At 43.7% G+C, this 21,067-nt stretch overlaps 1 protein-coding gene across 1 annotated transcript in view; it reads right to left on the reverse strand.

Annotated features, from left to right (window-relative positions):
• The window catches only part of LOC124795496, a 249,762-nt gene extending 235,698 nt beyond the window's left edge, over positions 1 to 14,064 (reverse strand). Inside the window, exon 1 of the mRNA XM_047259548.1 lies at positions 13,974 to 14,064. Within this exon, the coding sequence (XP_047115504.1) occupies positions 13,974 to 14,010 (37 nt within the window). The 5' untranslated portion in view covers positions 14,011 to 14,064. The remainder of the gene's footprint in view (positions 1 to 13,973) is intronic.
• Between the last annotated feature and the right edge of the window lie 7,003 nt (positions 14,065 to 21,067).

The raw sequence follows: 21,067 nt of genomic DNA on the forward strand, positions 1-21,067 counted from the left end.
TTTCGAAATGTGGTGCTACAGAAGAATGCTGAAGATTAGATGGGTAGATCAAATAACTAATGATGAGGTATTGAATAGAATTGGGGAGAAGAGGAGTTTTTGGCACTACTTGACTAGAAGAAGGGACCGGTTGGTAGGACATGTTCTGAGGCATCAAGGGATCACAAATTTAGCATTGAAGGGCAGCGTGGAGGGTAAAAATCGTAGAGGGAGACCAAGAGATGAATACACTAAGCATATTCAGAAGGACGTAGGTTGCGGTAAGTACTGGGAGATGAAGAAGCTTGCACAGGATAGGGTACCATGGAGAGCTGCATGAAACCAGTCTCAGGACTGAAGACCACAACAACAACAACGGATTAATGGCGAAAAAGTGAGTGAAGCAACCAAGAGAACAAATAAAGAACCACAGTTCAGTAGGAGAAATCAAATAAAGGTATAGCATACGTACGCTTACGGAGTGTGTACTGAAAGCTGGCGAAAATCAGGACGCGAATTGTACGGTGTATTATCCGCGCATAGGTAGGCGATTTTTGAAAAGATAAAAACTAAGTGTTAGTATTGGAACGAATATTTTCGTTTAGAATTCGCTATTATACATGTGACTCATATTTAACGCCCAGGACGATGTTGGTTCCATTCCCGTCGTCAGGCATAACCTGAAATACATTGCCTGCCAAAGTGGAGGATCCATAAGAGACGATAAGACCTCTGTGTAACTTTGTACACGTATCTACCTTCCGCATGAATGTGAAAGATAAGAGTTTCGTCTTTTTGTGACACGCACAACAGTTCCAGATTGCATTAGTATTGTTCGCGTTTAGTGTTGTTACTATACTGGTAGAGATATAAGGGGAATGAACAGCAATAGATGTTGAGTGATCGCTGTGAAGGACACGCAGATCCCGTATAATCGTTTGAAACAGAGTTATCAGCACCTGACAGAGCTGGGAAGGGGCCTCATCGTGGGTCTCCGTTTGGCCGGGTAGTCGAATCGTGAAATATCCAAATTGGTGGGGCTTAAGGATGCAACAGTGGCTCGACACTGAGAGTGCATGGGAACTTGAGGGCGGGATTCTCTTCGTCACGGTTCAGGCTGACCATACCTGACCACCACAAGGGAGACTCGCCTTATTGTGCACCAGGAGCACCATAACCCCATCGCGTCTATTCCTGCCATCCGACAACACTGTGTCATCCTCCAGTGCTGGTCGTAGTCTAGCAGCGGTTGGACTAGGCAATGACTATCCCAAGCGTAGGCTACCGTTAAAACCACAACCCAGACCGCTGCATTTGGAGTGGTACCGTAACTGGGAAGCATGGAATACTGATGAATGCCATCACACTGTGTGCAGCGGTGAATAGTGGTTCTCCACTACTGATCACCGTAATCGGCGACTATAGTGAAGACATGCGGATAGATCTCATTCTTCCAATTTTTGGGAGATGCGCAGCGATGTTATTCCTGGCATCATGGTGTGGTGGGACATCGGATACAACTATTTTGCGGCTGATACGGATGACGAATGTCTGACGGCACAAAGTACAGTTAGGACATCCTACGTCTTCATGTGTTACCTCTCGGTATCGTGTTGCCATTTTTCAACAGGATTATTCTCGTCCAATAAAGGCAAGCGTCTATGAACTGTCTGCGTGATGTTGAGGTACTTCCGTGGCCAACGAGATCCACACATACAAAAAAATGGTTCAAATGGCTCTGAGCACTATGCGACTTAACATCTGAGATCATCAGTCCCCTAGAACTTAGAACTACTTAAACCTAACTAACCTAAGGACATCACACACACCCATGCCCTAGGCAGGGTTCGAACCTGCGACCGTAGCAGTCCCGCGGTTCCGGACTGCAGCGCCTAGAACCGCACGGCCATCGCGGCCGGCCCCACACATACACCCACGATAAAATTGTGTAGTACTTACTCGTCGTCACCACTGTCTCAGTGCCCGAATCCAGGATATCAAGGACCAGTTACAACAGTAGTGGGCCAGTTTGCCTCAGGAGAGGATGTGACCTGTTTAAGACGCCATTCCAAACCAAATAGGCCGGCCGTAGTAGCCGAGCGGTTCTAGGCGCTTCAGTCCGGAACCGCGCGACCGCTACGATCGCAGGTTCGAATCCTGCCTCGGGCATGGATATGTGTGATGTCTTTAGGTTAGTTAGGTTTAAGTAGTTCTATGTTCTAGGGGACTGATGACCACAGCAGTTAAGTCCCATAGCGCTCAGAGCCATTTGAACCATTTGAACCAAACCAAATACGTGCATCCATCCAGGCGGGAGGAGGGCGGGAATACAACTTCATACCGACAAGTTCTTTAAAAAGTTGACTCGATTTTGTAATCACATACCAACTCACTCCAAGAGGTTTGATTTCGTTTTCTTCTCCTTAGTGTTTCACTTTTTTTATGGAGTGTACATACTGTTACTCTTCTGATTGATATTGTGAAACAGATATCTGGTTGTGAAGAAGCAGATGACAAAAACATCAGTGACTTGCTAAATAGCGGTGTGAATGAACCGGTAGTTGAGAAGAAATGCGGACACAAAGAGCAAAATGTGGTAGAGCAAAAGAGCGAAGACGAGGTGATCGAGAAGCCCGTTATTACACATAAAAGACGTCGAAATATACGTTGATTTACCATCTACATCTACATTTACATCCATACTCCGCAAGCCACCTGATGGTGTGTGGCGGAGGGTACCTTGAGAACCTCTATCTGTTCTCCCTTCTACTCCAGTCTTGTATTGTTCGTGGATTGTCGGTATTCCTCTGTATGGGCTCTAATCTCTCTGATTTTATCCTCATGGTCTCTTCGCGAGATATACGTAGGAGGGAGCAATATACTGCTTGACTTCTCGGTGAAGGTATGTTCTCGAAACTTCAACGAAAGCCCGTACCGAGCTACTGAGCTTTCGCGATTACTACATGATCCTGCAATGAAGCGCGCTGCTGTCCGTTGGATCTTCTCTATCTCTTCTATCAGCCCTATCTGGTGCGGATCCCACACCGCTGAGCAGTATTCAAGCAGTGGGCGAACAAGCGTACTGTATCCTACTTCCTTTGTTTTCGGATTGCATTTCCTTAGTTTGCTTCCAATGAATCTCAGTCTGGCATCTGCTTTACCGACGATCAACTTTATATGACCATCCCATTTTAAATCACTCCTAATGGCTACTCCCAGATAATTTATGGAGTTAACTGCTTCCAGTTGCTGACCTGCTATATTGTAGCTAAATGATATGGGATCTTTCTTTCTATGTATTCGCAGCACATCAGAGTACACTGCGCTAAATTCATTTGAATATAGCGATATTTTGATTCTCTGGGAAATGAGGACATTCGTCAGGAAAAAATAGAATGGAAAGCATAAACAGAAAAAAATTAGACGATTAGTTCAACTGAAAGAAAGTCATAGGAAATAGTGTTTTAAGTGTAATTCTGTAAATAGGATGTCACTGTCCGCCTAGTAGCGCGTAAGTAATGCTGTAGGTTTTCAGATGTGACGTGTGGCTTGTTTTGTAAATATGTTAAACAGCCGTTTCCAGTAAAAACATTTTTAGTTTGGACTACACTCATTTTTCAATTATTCGTGCCTCCTCAGGTCCACATTAACGCGGAAAATTGAAATCCTGCTTTAATTCGCTTTATTTGATACTCGATACGTATGTAAATGATTTGTACCATTGTAGAATGAACTCAGCAAAGTAAAATCCAAATGACTACCTATTGACGACATATTTTATTGACAGTGAGGAGTATGCATATGCTCAGCCGTATTAATTGGAAGGAATTGATTTGACTCTGAAATCACTGTGTAATCAGCTACCTATTGACAAGCAGGTGCATACATTTGCATGTCTTTTTTCCTAATGCGAATCGCAGTGATGTAACAGACTGCTCTAAGAATATAACATTTCCATCCAGGTCGTTAAGGCTGTTCTACTCAATACGGAACGTCCATTTCTTGTCGTCTTTTTCTCATGAAGATCTTCTGAGATTGGAGGCATTTACGGAAATAATTATGTAAGCTCATACACTAAGTGATCGCAGTAACGAGAGAGTCACGAATACAGTTATTTCGCTATGTACAAACGAAGTTGTTTAGGTGGTTCTTTGTGATCTTTTCTTAATGTTGGCAATATTTTTTTTTAAATGTTTGGTGAATTTTGTCGAATACGTAACTACACTGGAAATGTATGCTACTGATGTCATCCTCAGCTAATCTATGCAGCATGTATTCTGGAATACTAGACTCAGTTGGACAAGACGTGCGTTCAGATATGTTGTGAGGTATCGCTGGGTCCCATCGCCAACCTCCAGCAGAATTTTACTCGTAAGAACTGGGATTCAAATGTCCATCAATTTTCAGAGAACTCTTTAAATCACTTCATGGGACTGCTAAAATACAAAAACTCGAGCTTTCGCTGCCTGCGTGCAACCGAATATAATTTTTCTCGGTTTTCAACCGCGTCACATGTTATAAAATTACCATCATTACGGCTGCTATTTAGGCAGTCATCAAGTTGCCCACTATAAGTGCTGAAAAGTTGGTAGTTTTATAACATACGGTGTGGCCATACATCCAAAAGCTGAAATGCTGAGATGGTTCCTTCAACAAAGTCACAAGCAATTTCCTTAGCAAATCTTGTCCTGAATATATCCCAAATAGGTAGTGTACTTCCAGATACTACCCTTCTGCATTAATCAGTTGCACCACCGACCGCGTTATTTCTTTCCGTTACTATCTATACAGCGCTGCTGAAATTGGAAGCTTAGATGAGTATACTGAAGATGAAACTCTAATTGATGAAATAATAAGGGTCAACCGATAACGAAAGGAGAGCTTTTCCTTGCACTAAATACGTTAAAATCAAATAAACCAACTCGTATAGATGACATCCCTGCAGAGCTCCTAGAAAACAGTAGTGTCACCATCAAAAGCAAATTGTTTACTGTATCTAAATGTTATAAAGTCACTATCATACCGCATGACTTCACAGAAAGCAGAACTACTGCGTAGTACAATAGGGAAAATGCAAAGGACTGTACAAATTGTAGATCACTAGTCATTTTGCTACATGTATAAAAATATTACTGTCAGTACTTAAGACAGGGTTAAAAAATAGATTGGAACTTAGCAAATAATCAATTTTACTCCATGTCAAGGAAAGGAGCAAAAGAAGCAATACTGGCACTGCATCAAATTTGGAAAGAAGGCTAGTAATAGAAAGAGGCCATATAGCATTAATTGACATGGAAAAACATTTGATATGGTTGAACAGAAGTTATTATTTAAAACAAGCGCGAAGCAGGACATGAATGGAACAACAGACGGTTAATTTGAAGTATAAACAGAAGTCAAAGTACTGATGTGGTTGTTGATAGTAGCAAGAAAGAATTAAAAATCAGAATGGGAGTAAGGCAAGGGTGCCCTTATCACCTTACAGTCGAAGCGGAAAACAGTCATGCAGCATGGATCTCGTAAAATGTGACCGCCGTGAACAGAGATGCACTCTCGCACAATTAGTTGATGAACGGAACAGATTATGAACTGTTAGCTAAATATCAGTCCTGCAAGATTTAGTGCAAAGGAAGATGTCTTTTACAAGGGAAATTTGTTTCGTTAAACTATTACAGCATTATAAACGCCTTTACAAGACCTCAGGAGCGCTAGATACAATGAAACGATTTCTGTCTCGGTTCTTAAACTCTGGCCGCGCGGTATAGCCGAGCGGTCTTGGGCGCCTTGTCACGGTCCGCGCGGCTGCCCCCGTCGGAGGTTCGAGTCCTCCCTCGGGCATGGGCGTGTGTGTTGTCCTTAGTGTAAGTTAGATTAAGTAGTACGTAAGCTTAGGGACTGATGACCTCAGCAGTTTGGTCCCATAAGACCTTACCACAAATTTCCAATTTCTTAAACTCTCCCGGCAACTTAGAAACAACTAACGCTGAAGCGAACCAACAACCTATTAATCCTAGTAACTAGAACAGACGCTACGTGAAATGTTAAGTGTAAGCCAGCTGGGCTTTCTGGGAAAAAATAAATAAAAAATGGAAAAATAAAAATTCGCATAACTTTGCAAGTGCTGACCTGTGAAGATTTACAGTAATGGAGCAAATTATTTGTAACATGTATTCAGTGAAATACGCCAAAACTGGGTGTTAAAGACAGTGGCCAAACTTTTCAAACGTGTCCTCATTATATTCACTGAGCGAATGAGAACAAGTCGTTATTTCGATACAACACAACGTTCCGTCTGCGTTGCTCGGACGTTAAACACAAATCTTCCTTGCTTCTTCCTTTATCACTCTGCGTCGTCTTCAGCGAATTCCAGTGAAGAATACGAACAGAACTGAATCATATATGACAAGAATACGAACAGAATTGAATCATATATGACAGCCTTTATAAAGAGCTGGATATGTGCGAAAACCTAGTTCGATGAGACTGCTGGGGAAGCAAGAGAATGCGACTGATGTTAGCCACACATGCGAGAAGCAGTTACACGTTTTCAGAAGTAACGTACGATATGGCCATTTTCATTTTTTTAAAAAAATCGCTCGTTTCTTATCATTCGAGCTGGTTGTAAATCTCTCACAAGCACCGTATTCCAACGCATGCGATAAAAAATGATGCCGCAACGGCGGAGGTGTTACACCTATATCTACATCTCCTGCTGGATAGTAGCCCATTACTTTCCATGGTGAGTGCTTAATTCGCTTCAAAGTTACCTTCTGTTCCTGTAACTAATCCCCAACTGACCACATCTCCTGCTGGGTACTAGCTCATTACTTGCCATTGTGAGAGCTTAATTCTCTTCCTATAACCTTCTGTCCCTGTAACTAATCCCCCACTGCCTTCTAGTGCCCCTTATAACAGTCATTATTTTACAAATTCTAGAGATTATGATAAAAGAGTACATCTAATAAATTCATAGTTCATCTTTCATGGATAATCTTTCGCTCAGCGAACAGTTATGCTTGAGTGTATCACAGGGCACTATACTCCCGCTGTGGTGAAACGGGCGAAAGCGCCAATGAGCAGAGTACAGGCCAATATCTTTTAATTTCTGTATGTCACAGGGTCCTAGAGCATATCCTAATCTCGCGAAGTGTGGCATTCCTGGCGTAATAGAAACTTATCTCGAAATAAAAAGCACGAGTTCAGGAAAAATAAAATACTTTTAATACTTCGTATAGCATTTACAAAACACACACACACACACACACACACACACACACACACACACACAGTGCCTTGCAAGTAGCAGATGGCGAACAAGTAGATTTGAAAGACGTTTCACACTGGACTTGCATTCGGGAGGACGACGGTTCAATCCCGCGTCCGGCCATCCTGATTTAGGTTTTCCGTGATTTCCCTAAATCGCTCCAGGCAAATGCCGGGATGGTTCCTTTAAAAGGGCACGGCCGACTTCCTTCCCCTTTCTTCCCTAATCCGATGAGACCGATGACCTCGCAGTTTGGTCTCTTCCCCCAGAACAACCCAACCCAACCCAAAGACGTTTGAAACTATACTACATTGTCATCTGACGTTTTTGATTATAGGATTCACTGTACTATGTTTGTGGATGCATACATTGAAAAGAAGTGAAAATAGCATCAGGTGTAAGTAGCATCGGGTGTGACCTATGAAATCGTAATACGACCGCTAATGTTCCTTACATTAACAGTTGTTAAATAGTCGTCGCCAGCAGCGCTGTCAGATTGTTTGCTTATGATGCAAGAAATTATCGTCTGGGGCCCACGAGAAATGAGGGCCCTGCAACGAACTTAAGATGTCATTCTAGTCGCCTTGTCCGCCTCACTTCGCGAACGCTTAGTTCCTCGCAGAGCCCACGGGAAATCAATATGAAATTGAAAAGGTACCCACTAAACGTCTTAAATTTGTCGTGTGCTATAGAAAGCTTCCATGGATTTAAATGAGCAGTCAAGAATTATTAAACTCGTCTGAAATGGTTTCTCATTCCCCGCCGGAGACAGCTGCGTGGGCCTCGCTATCTTTGCTGAAAGATGGAAACGAAATTAAGGATGACTCGGGCAATGTTTACATTTGGAGTGCTAAAGGTCAATTTTCTTTAAATACGGTTACATTCAAGATAAATGCCACTCTTAAAAATTGTGTTTGAGTATTTATGGGTTCTATCACGGCATTTAAATATGTAAGAGTAATTGCAAAAAATGACATGAAACTGGACAAACGCGTGAAATAAATATTGGGAACTCAGTTGGAACACTTGTTGAAGGGGTTTCCGCCAAGTTTAATCCGTAAAGAAATTGCAAACTAGACGCTAATACGACCGATTTTGGAGTACTAGTAAGGAATTTGGAGTCTTTATAAAGTAGGCGTCACAGCAGACACCTAAAGGATTAACAGATATGCTGCTGGGAACGCAACACATCTGTATACTTGTTGTGAAGACGCTCGCGGAAATTAAATGGGAATAATGAGAAGACAGACGACGTTGTTCTCAGGAAATCGTAATTAGTAAATTTCGAAAACTAAATGCCGAGGAAGCCTGCTTGGCAGTTCCACTACCTCCACTTTATATCTTGCTTAGAAATGATGGTAATGTGATATTACAGACAAGGGAGCTTATAACGAGTCGTAAAGACAATCGCCTTTTCACGTCGCCGAGTACGTGAATGTTGTAGGACAGCAAGTCGCTGATGTTAAGAAGCACCCTCCGCCAGTCACAGCGCGGTAAGTAGATGTAGATACAGAAGTCATGAAAGGTGGAAAATTAATCGAGAACGGAACAGAATCAAGAAGAGGGGTTAGTAAAAGCTTTACTCTAAACATTTCATGATTTATGATCGAACCTTTTGTGTCCCGAGTCTGAAAAAGGCATTCCCGGTTTCCGAAAACCTCTGAACTTGTAAACAAAATGGAAATATCGCTACATTCGACTATAAAATCGCAGTGACAGTGTGCATTATTCTTTTAAGACGAAGCGTGATTTACAGAACACACACGGCCGATTGCCTAGGAGCGCTAAGACATTATTTAACAGTGTTTCCTCTGCAGATCTATCCGTCTAGAACGATTTTTGCGAACGACTCTACGATAGACATGGGCAACCTTTCGTGACCTGCGGCCGTGATACGATTGCTTACGCTTGCGAACTGGCTCATGACGTGACACGGCAGCAGCGCTCCAAGTGTATAAAGTCGAAACTATAGCGTCTGTGACGTTAAGTTTTATGGGTTTGCGAACTGATTTGAACACGGCACCTCTCCTGACGGCGACGCCAGCAAATTTATGCCTCAAACCCGCGGTTTTAAGAGTAAATTCATTTTATGTTCACCCAATCTTCAGATGTTTACATTTATTTACAACCAGTCGCTCACAGAAAGATCCGTACCTAAAGACTGGAAAATTGCTCAAATCACACGAATACCCAAAAAGGGAAGTAGGCGTAATCCGCTGAACTACAGGCCTATATCACTAAAGTCGATTTGCAGTAGGGTTTTGGAACATATACTGTATTCAAACATTATGAAGTACCTCGAAGAAAACGATTTATTGACACATAGTCAGCACGGTTACAGAAAATATCGTTCTTGTGAAACAAAACTAGCTCTTTATACTCATGAAGTAATAAGTGCTATCGACAGGGGACATAAAATTGATTCCATATTTTTAGATTTCCAGAAGGCTATCGATACCGTTCCTCACAAGCGTCTTCTAACCAAACTGCGTGCATACGGAGTACCGACTCAGCTGTGCGACTGGATTCGTGATTTCCTGTCAGAAAGGTCACAGTTCATAGTAATCGACGGAAAGTCATCGAGTAAAACAGAAGTAATATCCGGCGTTCCCCAAGGAAGTGTTATAGGCCCTCTATTGTTCCTCATCTATATTAACGACATAGGAGACAATCTGAGTAGCCGTCTTAGAATGTTTGGAGAGGATGCTGTCATTTACCGCCTTGTGAAGTCATCAGATGATCAAAACGACTTGCAAAATTATTTAGATAAGATATCCGTATGGTGCGATAAGTGGCAATTGACCCTGAATTAGGAAAAGTGTGAAGTTATTCACATGAGTACTAAAAGAAATCAGCTAAATTTCGATTACGCGATAAGTCACACAAATCTGAAGGCTGTAAATTCATCTAAATACTTAGGGATTACAATTACAAATAACCTAAATTGGAATGACCACATAGATAATATTGTGGGTAGAGCAAACCAAAGACTGCGATTCATTGGCAGAACACGTAGAAGGTGCAACAGGTCTACTGAAGAGACTGCTTACACCACGCTTGTCCGCCCTATTCTGTAGTATTGCTGTGCGGTGTGGGATCCGCATCAGGTGGGAACTGGAGTGGCAATCATTAAAACAAAGGCGTTTTTCGTTGCGACGGGATCTTCTCATGAAATTTCAACCACCAGTTTTCTCCTCCGATTGCGAAAACATTCTGTTGGCACCCACCTACATAGGGAGAAATGATCATCACGATAAAATAAGTGAAATCAGGGCTAGCACAGAAAAATTTAAGTGCTCGTTTTGCCCCCGTGCCGTTCGAGAGTGGATCGGTTATGAGATAGCTTGATGGTGGTTCATTGAACCCTCTGCCAGGCACTTTATTGTGAACAGCAGAATAATCACGTAGATGCTGATGAGCATGTGTTTCTTTCCTTACGACGTTTTGCAACAACTGTATTAGAACTTCCACTGCAAAATTCCGCAACGCTGTTAGTATAGACACAACGTTTATAGCATGTAAGTAGGTGTAAACACTAGAAGATGGGATTCCAGGAACCTTGAGGTGTCATAATGCAAAAATAAATGCCTATAAAAGTAAGTGATTCGAGCTAGTAATAAAATTCACTATACGAGGGGCGTTCAGCAAGCAGTTTAACACCCTCTTTTTGAAAGCAGGTAGGTTTTATTCAGGATTCCAGTGCAACATCTTATTTATCACGCTATCGGCAAAAAACCCTATTTTTAACATAATCTCCACTCAATGCGACGACCTTACTACACCATATTGGGAGGGCGCGTTTGCTCGCATGGAACCACTCTACTGATGAACGTTAAAGCCAAAGTCTTGTTGCGTCAGTAACCTCCCCATCATCCTCGTACTGCTTCCGCATAGTTCATCATCCATTGGGCCAAACCGATGGAAGTCCTCCGTTAGGCGGCTAGGAACGCAGTGGGGACACACCTTTCATTACCCCAACTGGTGGACGCGTGCATCAACATTACCAACAGACGTCCAGTTGAGGAGCGAGGCTTCTGAATAGGATCTATAATCTTGAGTAAGAGTGTCCGCACGTTCCAACATTGCAGATTTCGCCGCTGTGCTCGGCCGGCCGGCACGCGGGAGATCGGACAAGTTTGCGCGGCTCCCTTGTTCCGATGACGTCAGACGCCTCGCCCAACGACTCACCAGGCTATTGTTCGCTCGCCGGCCGGAGTGGGCGTGCGGTTCTATGCGCTACAGTCTGGAACCGAGCGACAGCTACGGTCGCAGGTTCGAATCCTGCCTCGGGCATGGATGTGTGTGATGTCCTTAGATTAGTTTGGTTTAATTAGTTCTAAGTTCTAGGCGACTGATGACCTCAGTAGTTAAGTCGCATAGTGCCCAGAGCCATTTTTTTTTTTTATTTTGTTCGCTGCCTGGTCTCCTTAGACACTCTGCAAGCGCCTATGAATACCTGAGATGCACTGGTTTTCCGTCAAAAGAAACTCAGTGACTGTTGTGCTTGGAACGCATCTCCGCTACAGTCTTCATGACTATTCCACGATGTCCCACAACAAATTCCGTATTTTTTTCAGTTGAAACCAACCGAAAGAAAAAAATATGTTTTATAAATTATAGAGTGCAGCGATCAGTCGTCGTTTTTTTAGATTTCATTACGAAAATCTAGTATTCGGCTAGTGGCTAGCCATTCTCAATGCACTATTTTCTATTCTCGATGCATGTAAGTCCCTGTGGTTCGGGCGTCAGTCACGTTTCTTTGAATGGCTATCCACTAGCCTAAATCTCGATTTGTGTAATAAAATCTAAAAAAGGACGACTGATTGCTGCACTCTGTAATTTATAAACCAGATAACAGTCGCTGAGTGCAGCTATTTTCGGAATGGAAGGTAACCTTATAAAAAATGTGTTGCTTTACTTATTGAACGCCCTTCGTAAATTAATGTGTTTTCAATAGTTGCAGCGTTCTAATACGTCCACAATGGACAAGAATTACGTACTGACATTAACAGAACAAAGAATAGAAAAACAAAACACGACAATAATGTAGGCAATCGCAGTCGACAAGCAATTAGGAGGAACTTTTAGAATTTTGGCCACAGGCATGTAATTAGGGTGTTTGAAATTTAGTATATTAATATCTACAAACATTATTAGCAATTTTTTTAAGTATTTGCAGTCAATAAAATTCTTCTGGGTTTGAGGCTGCACAGTCAACTATAAAATTCCGACATTTCGGCGACTATTGCAAGATGCCTTCCTCAGGGTGTATTGTTATACACCCTGTGGAAGGCGTCTTGCAATAGTTGACGAAACTTCGGAATTTTATAGTTGACAATGCGGCCTCGAACCCAGAAGAATTTAATTCGCTGTGACAACTGCCGCGGAAGCCTATGATTACATTTTTAAATATTTGTCTAGAATTATGCTCTGAGGCGCAAATCCGTGACAAGCCGAACGTTGGCGGAAATATGCGAAAATGCTTCCCGGGAGGAGTACAATGTGAATTTCTTCCGCGGGCCGGATTGAAATTAATCGCGGGCCGGATGCGACTCACCGGCCGCCGGTTTCCCACCCTTGGTCTACTACGTGCTCGCACTCAGGATTCCGATCTCGCGAAGACGACCGCTAATTGCACAGGACGCTTCAAAGAGATTCACCCAGTCTTCCAAGTCTCAGTCTTCTACGTGAATGAGGACAGAAACTTGAGGTGAATTATTAACTTACGCATGGACACTAAAATTTACCTTGAGACCAATGTTAATTTGTCGCTTTATGTGGGTGCCGATATGCGTCTCCTTGTAGAAGCTAGCCCTCTCGCTCACGTGGAACCGTTGTAACAACGAGACAACAAGGTGTTTACCGATGCTCGTTTCCATAGATACAATTCAGTTACGACTGTGCCGCAAGGTTTTTGTCGCGCGTGCGGCACTGCACCTCCTACAGTGTAAGGGACGTGCGGATCGCGTACTGCTCCATCGGCCTCCACGGTCGCCTGATCTCGCCGTAGGCAACTTTTTTATATGGTAGTGTGAGAAAGACTACGCGCTTCGCCTCACAACACCTCTGCACGAACAGTGACGCCTCACAGCACCGACAGTGAACGCAGAAGCTGCAGACATGCTACCAAAAGTGCGGACCGAATTTGCCTGTCGTCTGGATATTTGTTGTGAGTCCAGTGAAGAGCACATTCAACGTGCAACGTAACTGAAAACTTGATCCTAAACCTAACTGTAAAAAGTAGTCTACGACAAGGCTGTATGTGTATACACCTAAAACATGTATCCCCAGAAAATGGTTCAAATGGCTCTGAGCACTATGAGACTTAACTGCTGTGGTCATCAGTCCGCTAGAACTTAGAACTACTTAAACGTAACTAACCTAAGGGCATCACACACATCCAAGCCGGAGGCAGGATTCGAACCTGCGACCGTAGCGGTCGCACGGTTCCAGACTGTAACGCCAAGAACCGCTCGGCCACCCCTGCCGGCCCAGAAAATGGGATGTTTCTTTTGAAAGTAGTCCTATGTCCAAGATCAAATCTGCACTAAGCTTTTATCTGCGTACACGTAGAACATGTATTGTGAAATCGGATGAATCTTTTCGGAGCACCGGGAAGCACCCTGTATTCTGCAGCCGAAAGGAATCGTTTGCTTCACTGGATACTTGAAAAATAAGTGGGAAAAGACTTCGGCAGTCAGGTGAGCAACAGCGAGAGGCGGTGACTTACCGCGCGCGGCGCCGCTCCTCGGCAGGTGTCCCCCCATGGCCTGGCGGCTGCCCGGACGGACCTCCTCGGCAGCTGCGGTCCACCTCCAACACGAGCCGGGCGACCTGTGAGCGCTCCACGGCGCCGCGCGTCGCGTCAGAGGCCCGCCAGAGACGCACGGCGCATGCGCGGCACGGCACCTTTCACTGCCGCCTCTCGGAGCTGCACCGTATTCGGCGTGCAGTCTGAATGCTCGATTGTGTATTCCATTACTACATTTTTATTACGAAATTTTGTCGCAATTGCGAATATTTTTGACATCAGTTGTATTGGGCCTGGAAATCATACCTGTCGGTGACCCATGAAAATCTACGCCGGGCAGAAACTCGAACCCGGATTTCCCGCTTATCGCCAGCGGTCCCCGTAACAATATCGGCTGTCCGTGCACGTTTCCAGGACCGACCTAAACCTCCATACGCCACAGTGTCTACGCCTCCATCACAAGCATACATGTATGTCTGAAGTACAAACATAATAACCAGAATGAAAAAAGCTCCTACCACAGCGCAGTATTAAGCACGTAAAAGAAGGGAACTAGTTTTTCCACCTATCTGGCAGCTTCAAAGTCATTGGAATCAAAACATCTCGACAAATTCGCGGTTTTTTACTCCTTAGTCTTAGTAGCCATGTCGTGTAATGTGATGCATCCGCACCCAGAAATTTTTTCCCACCAGAAAAACTTCTTTAGCTATTACATGTATGCTCTTCAGCCATACGGTATTATAGGGCTGACGAATCCTCTAGATTTTGGGCACAGGATCAGGGACTTTAGCCAGTAAATTCCAAGATGAAGATGTGTCAACACATTGCAACTAAGAGAGCTCACTGCACTGGGGAACGAATGTTAACTCGTAAAAAGGCGCAAATATGACAAGATGGTTCAAATGGCTCTGAGCACTGTTGGATTTAACATCTGAAGTCATCAGTCCCCTAGACTTAGAATTAATTAAACCTAACTAACCTAAGGACGTCATACACATCCTTGCCCGAGGCAGGATTCGAGCTTGCGACCGTAGCAGCAGCGCGGTTCCAGACTGAAGTGCCCAGAACCGCTCGACCACAGCTGCCGGCTTATGACAAGATGTTTTGATTTAAATATCTCTGAAGCTACGAGACACGGCGGAAAGCTAATTTCCTTTTTTTACATTCCTAACTCCGCCCAGGACATATTCGCCTTTATTTGTGTTATGATAGGTGCATTTTTCTTTACCGTTACCACCTTGTACTCTAACATAACTTTCGATGTTAGATTACCATTGCTTACTAACCAATGTAAATTTTGGTTGCCTCGGGAGAAGGCTGATACAGTATACACTACTGGCCATTAAAATTGCTACACCAAGAAGAAATGCAGATGATAAAAGGGTATTCATTGGACAAACATATTATACTAGAACCGACATATGATTACATTTTCGCGATATTTGGGTGCATAGATCCTGAGAAATCAGTACCCAGAACAACCACCTCTGGCCGTAATAACGGCCTTGGTACGCATAGGCATTGAGTCAAACAGAGCTTGGATGGCGTGTACAGGTACAGCTGCCCATGCAGCTTCAACACGATACTACAGTTCATCCAGAGTAGTGAGTGGCGTATTGTGACGAGCCAGTTGCTCGGTCACCATTGACCAAACATTTTCAATTGGTGAGAGATCTGGAGAATGTGCTGGCCAGGGCAGCAGTCGAACATTTTCTGTATCCAGAAAGGCCCGTACAGGACCTGCAACATGTGGTCGTGCATTATACTGCTGAAATGTAGGGTTTCTCAGGGATCGAATGAAGGGTACAGCCACGGGTCGTAACACATCTGAAATGTAACGTCCACTGTTGAAAGTGCCGTCAATACGAACAAGAAGTGACCGAGTCGTGTAACCGATGGCACCCCATACCATCACGCCGGGTGATACGCCAGTATGGCGATGACGAATACACGCTTCGCGGATGCGACCATCATGATGATGTAAACAGAACCTAGATTCATCCGAAAAAATGACGTTTCGCCATTCGTGCACCCAGGTTCGTCGTTGAGTACACTATCGCAGGCGCTCATATCTGTGATACAGCGTCAAGGGTAACCGCAGCCATCGTCTCCGAGCTTTTAATCCACGCTGCTGCAAACGTCGTCGAACTGTTCGTGCCGGCCGGTGTGGCCGTGCGGTCTAGGCGCTTCAGTCTGGAACCGCGTGACCGCTCCGGTCGCATGTTCGAATCCTGCCTCGGGCATGGATGTGTGTGATGTCCTTAGGTTAGTTAGGTTTAAGTAGTTCTAAGTTCTAGGGGACTGATGACCACAGATGTTAAGTCCCGTAGTGCTCAGAGCCATTTGAACCATTTTGAACTGTTCGTGCAGATGGTTGTTGTCTTGCAAACGTCCCCATCTGTTGACTCAGGGATCGAGACGTGGCTGCACGATCCGTTACAGCCATGCGGATAAGATGCCTGTCATCTCGACTGCTAGTGATACGAGGCCGTTGGGATCGCGTAACAACAGGACGAACATTAATTAAACATACTTTTCTAGCTTCTTACAAGACTGGAACCGAATCACACAGGTGATATGCGTAAAAAAAAGTTCACAAAAACGTGTTTTTGCACGTAAAATCCAAGTGAAGCTAGATCTTTGAAAGCCATTTTTCAGTTTTATCGTAAGAAAGGATTTCATTTATTTGATTTACCTTAAACCATTTTGTGCCTTCACGTAAGAACTAATTTTACGTGCTACATTTAGTTCGACTCTAAACCATCGAATCTCGACAATCGAAAAAATTATTAGATTTAAAAAAAATTCTTTTGACTTTATCCGTGTATCTACCAGCGTGCAATGTTTGAACGGATTCGTACAAGTTTAAAGTATAGAAGTGAAGCGCATCAAAAGCCTCCCAGAAAACGTACTTTCTGCACGTAAAATCCAAACGGAGCAATATTTTTTTGAACTGTTTAAACACATACTAGACCAAGGTCCGATAACACCGGCGGACCAAATTTGAACCTCCAGTCTCGCTCCAGTCCGGAGATATTTTACTGTGACTTTTTGCACAGAGAATCTGAAAGAGGGTAACTGTATTTGCACGTAAAATCCGAACTGTGCACATACAAATGGTGCCATTAGCTGAGCATTAATTTAAAACTTGCTTAATATACTCCAACACAGTTACAGTAAGACAATGTTCGAATGGCTTTGCAAATGTACGCTAAACCGGGCTAAACCAAAAACTTTTCACTTCATGTTCCCAGCACAAATAGAAACCGCGCACCAAGACCTCGCCCCCCCCCCCCCTCCCCCTTCCAAACCGCGATTCTGTGCTCGACTTTTTCGGACATATTAATTTTGTTACAGAGCTTCCACGTTGTAACGATAATAACTAAATTTCTGCTTCTCGAGCCTGACATCCTACGAATATGGAAATCACCACAATCGCGATTTTTGGACAACTGGGTATTAAATCTCCAGCACCAAGAAGGATAGCATACGACGAAAATTAATTTTCTGTGCTTATACAGTACAATATGAACGGTACATGCTTAAGTCTGTAGGTGTGTTGGAGTCGTACAGGATGTCGGCACACTCCTTCCTGCTGCCGCTCTTAGTGAAGCCCCAACAATGGTCACTGAGTTGAAAGTCCGTGGCGCTAGAGACATCGATAAACTGTCTGCTTGGATACTTGGAAACAAGCTCATTCCCCCACTCAAGATATGTAACCTAGGCCGTACATTCCTGCACAGCCGAGAGACCGAAATGTTTGTCCTCTAGGGCGTTAGTCGCGTGGGGCTGTTTTGACTGTACATGGTGTTGAATACCGTCGCCCTGGAACCATCGATTCCCCACTCGCTTGACATTCGTGGGATCCGAATCAAAGCGAGCAGCAATATTGGGGAACGAGATACTCAGTCTTGAGTGGTGACTGTTTTAATAGCCAGTGGTGTTAATGATGTAGGGGGAGAGTGTCATTGCAAATTGTTCTGGCTGTGTGACCATCCTTCTTTTTTGCCGCACTTCTGGTAAGCAATTCTAAAGAAAAGCATATAAAATGCACACACCGAAATTATTAACTTTAAGATGATTGTGAGTTTATGAATAAACGTAAAAGAACCGAGTTACTTTACGATTCGCTTTAATTCGAATTGTTCTGGAAGCTTCGGCATGAGGGAGCTCTCGTGTGATTTAATCTGGTGGATATTTTTTTTTTGGGGGGGGGGGGGGAGTGGAGGTGGTGCTTGTTAAGTGAGGAACGGAGGTGCAGATGAGACGATAGAGAAACACGAATGTTAGGTAAAATTAATTGGAGTGGGAAGAACAACAGAATAGTCTATTGTGGATGAAAGGACGGAAGGAGCTGCTGCGTTATACAGGACGGGTAAATATTGGGATGGATTTCATGACCTGAGAGTAGGATTTGGTTGAGGATTGTCGAAGGAGAACTTGACGGATGCTTAGGCGCAGGCAGTGTGGGAACGGTCGCACTGCTCTAGTCGCAGCGATGTAGTAGGGTTAGTGGTGAGCCTGATTGGAGAGACGATTAGATTTTTGGGTGCTGCGTTTATAGAAAGCATAAGATATATGAAGTTTCGATAAGAGGGAAAAGCATTAAGATTTAAATCTGCATTACGGAAGGCAATAAGAACTATGTCGTCTACGAAACTTAGCGTTAGTAATTGTGTCCCAGCCGCGCGGGATTAGCCCAGCGGTCTCAGGCACTGCAGTCATGGACTGTGCGGCTGGTCCCGGCGGAGGTTCGAGTCCTCCCTCGGGCATGGGTGTGTGTGTTTGTCCTTAGGCTAATTTAGGTTAACTAGTGTGTAAGCTTAGGGACTGATGACCTTAGCAGTTAAGTCCCATTAGATTTCACACACATTTGAACACTTTTTTCAATTGTGTTCCATGCACAGTTATTCCTCCTCCAAAATATACTCTTTTTTTCCATCATTGATTCTGTAAGTAGCCTGTTTGTATGTTTGTTCTTGGCAACGCTATAGAGTGTAATTAATATCGCTGACAGTGCTCTGCGCCCTCGGCAAGAGATTCTGTGGTTGGACGGACTACCAGTTATCGAGAACAGAGAGGAGGGTTTGGGCATGATTTTCTTAGTCTTGGTAGGACATGCATTGCAAACTGAGGATGGATGTAGTTGGTAATGTTTGGGTAGTGGAATTATTGACAAATATATAATTTTTGGATCTAGATGTCACAAGAATGAGGTAAAATCTTCTAAATACATTGTTTGCTCTTCAACAAAATGTTTCTGTTGATAACCATAGGCCTCCTAGCAGTTTGAGTCTATAGTAGTTAAACTCCTTTTGCTGTTGCTGTAATTGCTGTAGCTCGTGTTATGAAGATTTTCTGTGAGGTAAGTGACTTATAAAAAAGTATGGGTCATTGTTAAGATTTCTTGCAATTCAGGGCCATTCGTTTGTGTTGATTATTTGAAGCCATGTTGTCACTGTATAGCAGTCAGATTGCGTTGGGCTTGTATATTGAGGGCAATAAATGAAAAGGTAAAGTTTCAATTGTCTTTGTCAGAGAAAATTCTGTAGATCAGTGCTGTAACGATAAAAATAAGTAAAGAGACAGTAGTTTCACCCACTTAGAAGTTTCAGTTCTTCGGCGTTCAAGTTGAACAACGACGCTGGGTAGTCTGCTGTGGCCGAGCGGTTCTAGGCGCTTCAGTCCGGAACCGCGCTGCTGTTGCGGTCGCAGGTTCGAATCCTGCCTCGGGCGTGGATGTGCATGATGTCCCTAGATTAGTTAGGTTTAGGTAGTTCTAAGTCTAGGGGACAGAAGACCTCAGATGTTAAGTCCCATAGTGCTTAGAGCCATTTGAACCATTTTGAACAACGCTGGTAAGTTGTAGTTTTACCTTACACCATTAGTAACACAAACTTGCCTTTCTTAGCGTTGTACTTATATTACTCCTGCTTAGATTTTGTAGATTATTCTGTATCTGCCTGTAGCACCAAGCTTCCAAAGATCGCGAACATTTATTCTAGCTCAAATTATCGAAGGCTTCGTCTAGGTCCACAAATTCTAGGAAGGAAGCCTGATTTTTCTTCAAACAGACTGCTCGTTGTGCGAACTCTTACCATCAATTCGATCACAAGTCTCGTGCACATCACTTGAGAGTTGTAGCATCGCGTTTTAGTACCTGAATAGTGTAAATTCGAGTAGTCGTTTGTCTACTGTTTTTGTTTTTGAACGGCCAGTGTCGGTTGGTCACAGTCAGTGTGCTCCCTGCCGCCGTTGGATAAGCAGCTGAGCAGCAAGTCGTATACTCCTAGCTCACTCGTTTGTTACGTAGTTTAATTCTTAATTTCTTTGCGTGTTTTTGGTACTTGCATTGTTTAATTCATAAATTTCTGGCGTATTATAGTATTTGAGAGTTGTACCATCGCGTTTTAGTACCTGAATAATGTAAATTCGCGTAGTCGTTTGTCTACTGTTTTTGTTTTGAACGGCCAGTGTCGGTTGGTCACAGTCAGTGTGCTCCCTGCCGCCGTTGGATAAGCAGCTGAGCAGCAAGTCGTATACTCCTAGCTCACTCGTTTGTTACATAGTTTAATTCTTAATTTCTTTGCGTGTTTTTGGTACTTGCATTGTTTAATTCATAAATTTCGGGCGTTTTATAGTATTTGAGAGTGTAGCATCGCGTTTTAGTACCTGAATAGTGTAATTTTGCTTAGTCTCCTTCCGCCGCCGAGCAGTGTCAGTAGTGCGCAAGTAGCAGCATTACTGCATTTACTAGGCAATCTTGTATTTTAATAACCGTTTAAATTTTGTCGATTTGTTTGCGCTCTCTGTAGATGAGTTCAGACGTTTTTTGCAAAACAGTTTTTAGCATGGATAGGGTTCCGCTGGATAGGTCAGGAGTCCACTACACGCAACAAGCGGCTACACGGGTAGCAGGGGTTGTGTGGCGTGGGCTGGGCGGTTTTTTAGGTTAGATGGCCTTGGGCAAGTACAGAAAGGGCAACAGCCTCAACGGGTGCGGGGCAAAGTCAGGACATGCGGGGACCAAGCAGCAATCGGTATTGTAATTGTCAACTGTCGAAGCTGCGTTG

This window comes from Schistocerca piceifrons, chromosome 4, assembly GCF_021461385.2.
Source record: "Schistocerca piceifrons isolate TAMUIC-IGC-003096 chromosome 4, iqSchPice1.1, whole genome shotgun sequence".
In the NCBI taxonomy this organism is placed as follows: domain Eukaryota; kingdom Metazoa; phylum Arthropoda; class Insecta; order Orthoptera; family Acrididae; genus Schistocerca; species Schistocerca piceifrons.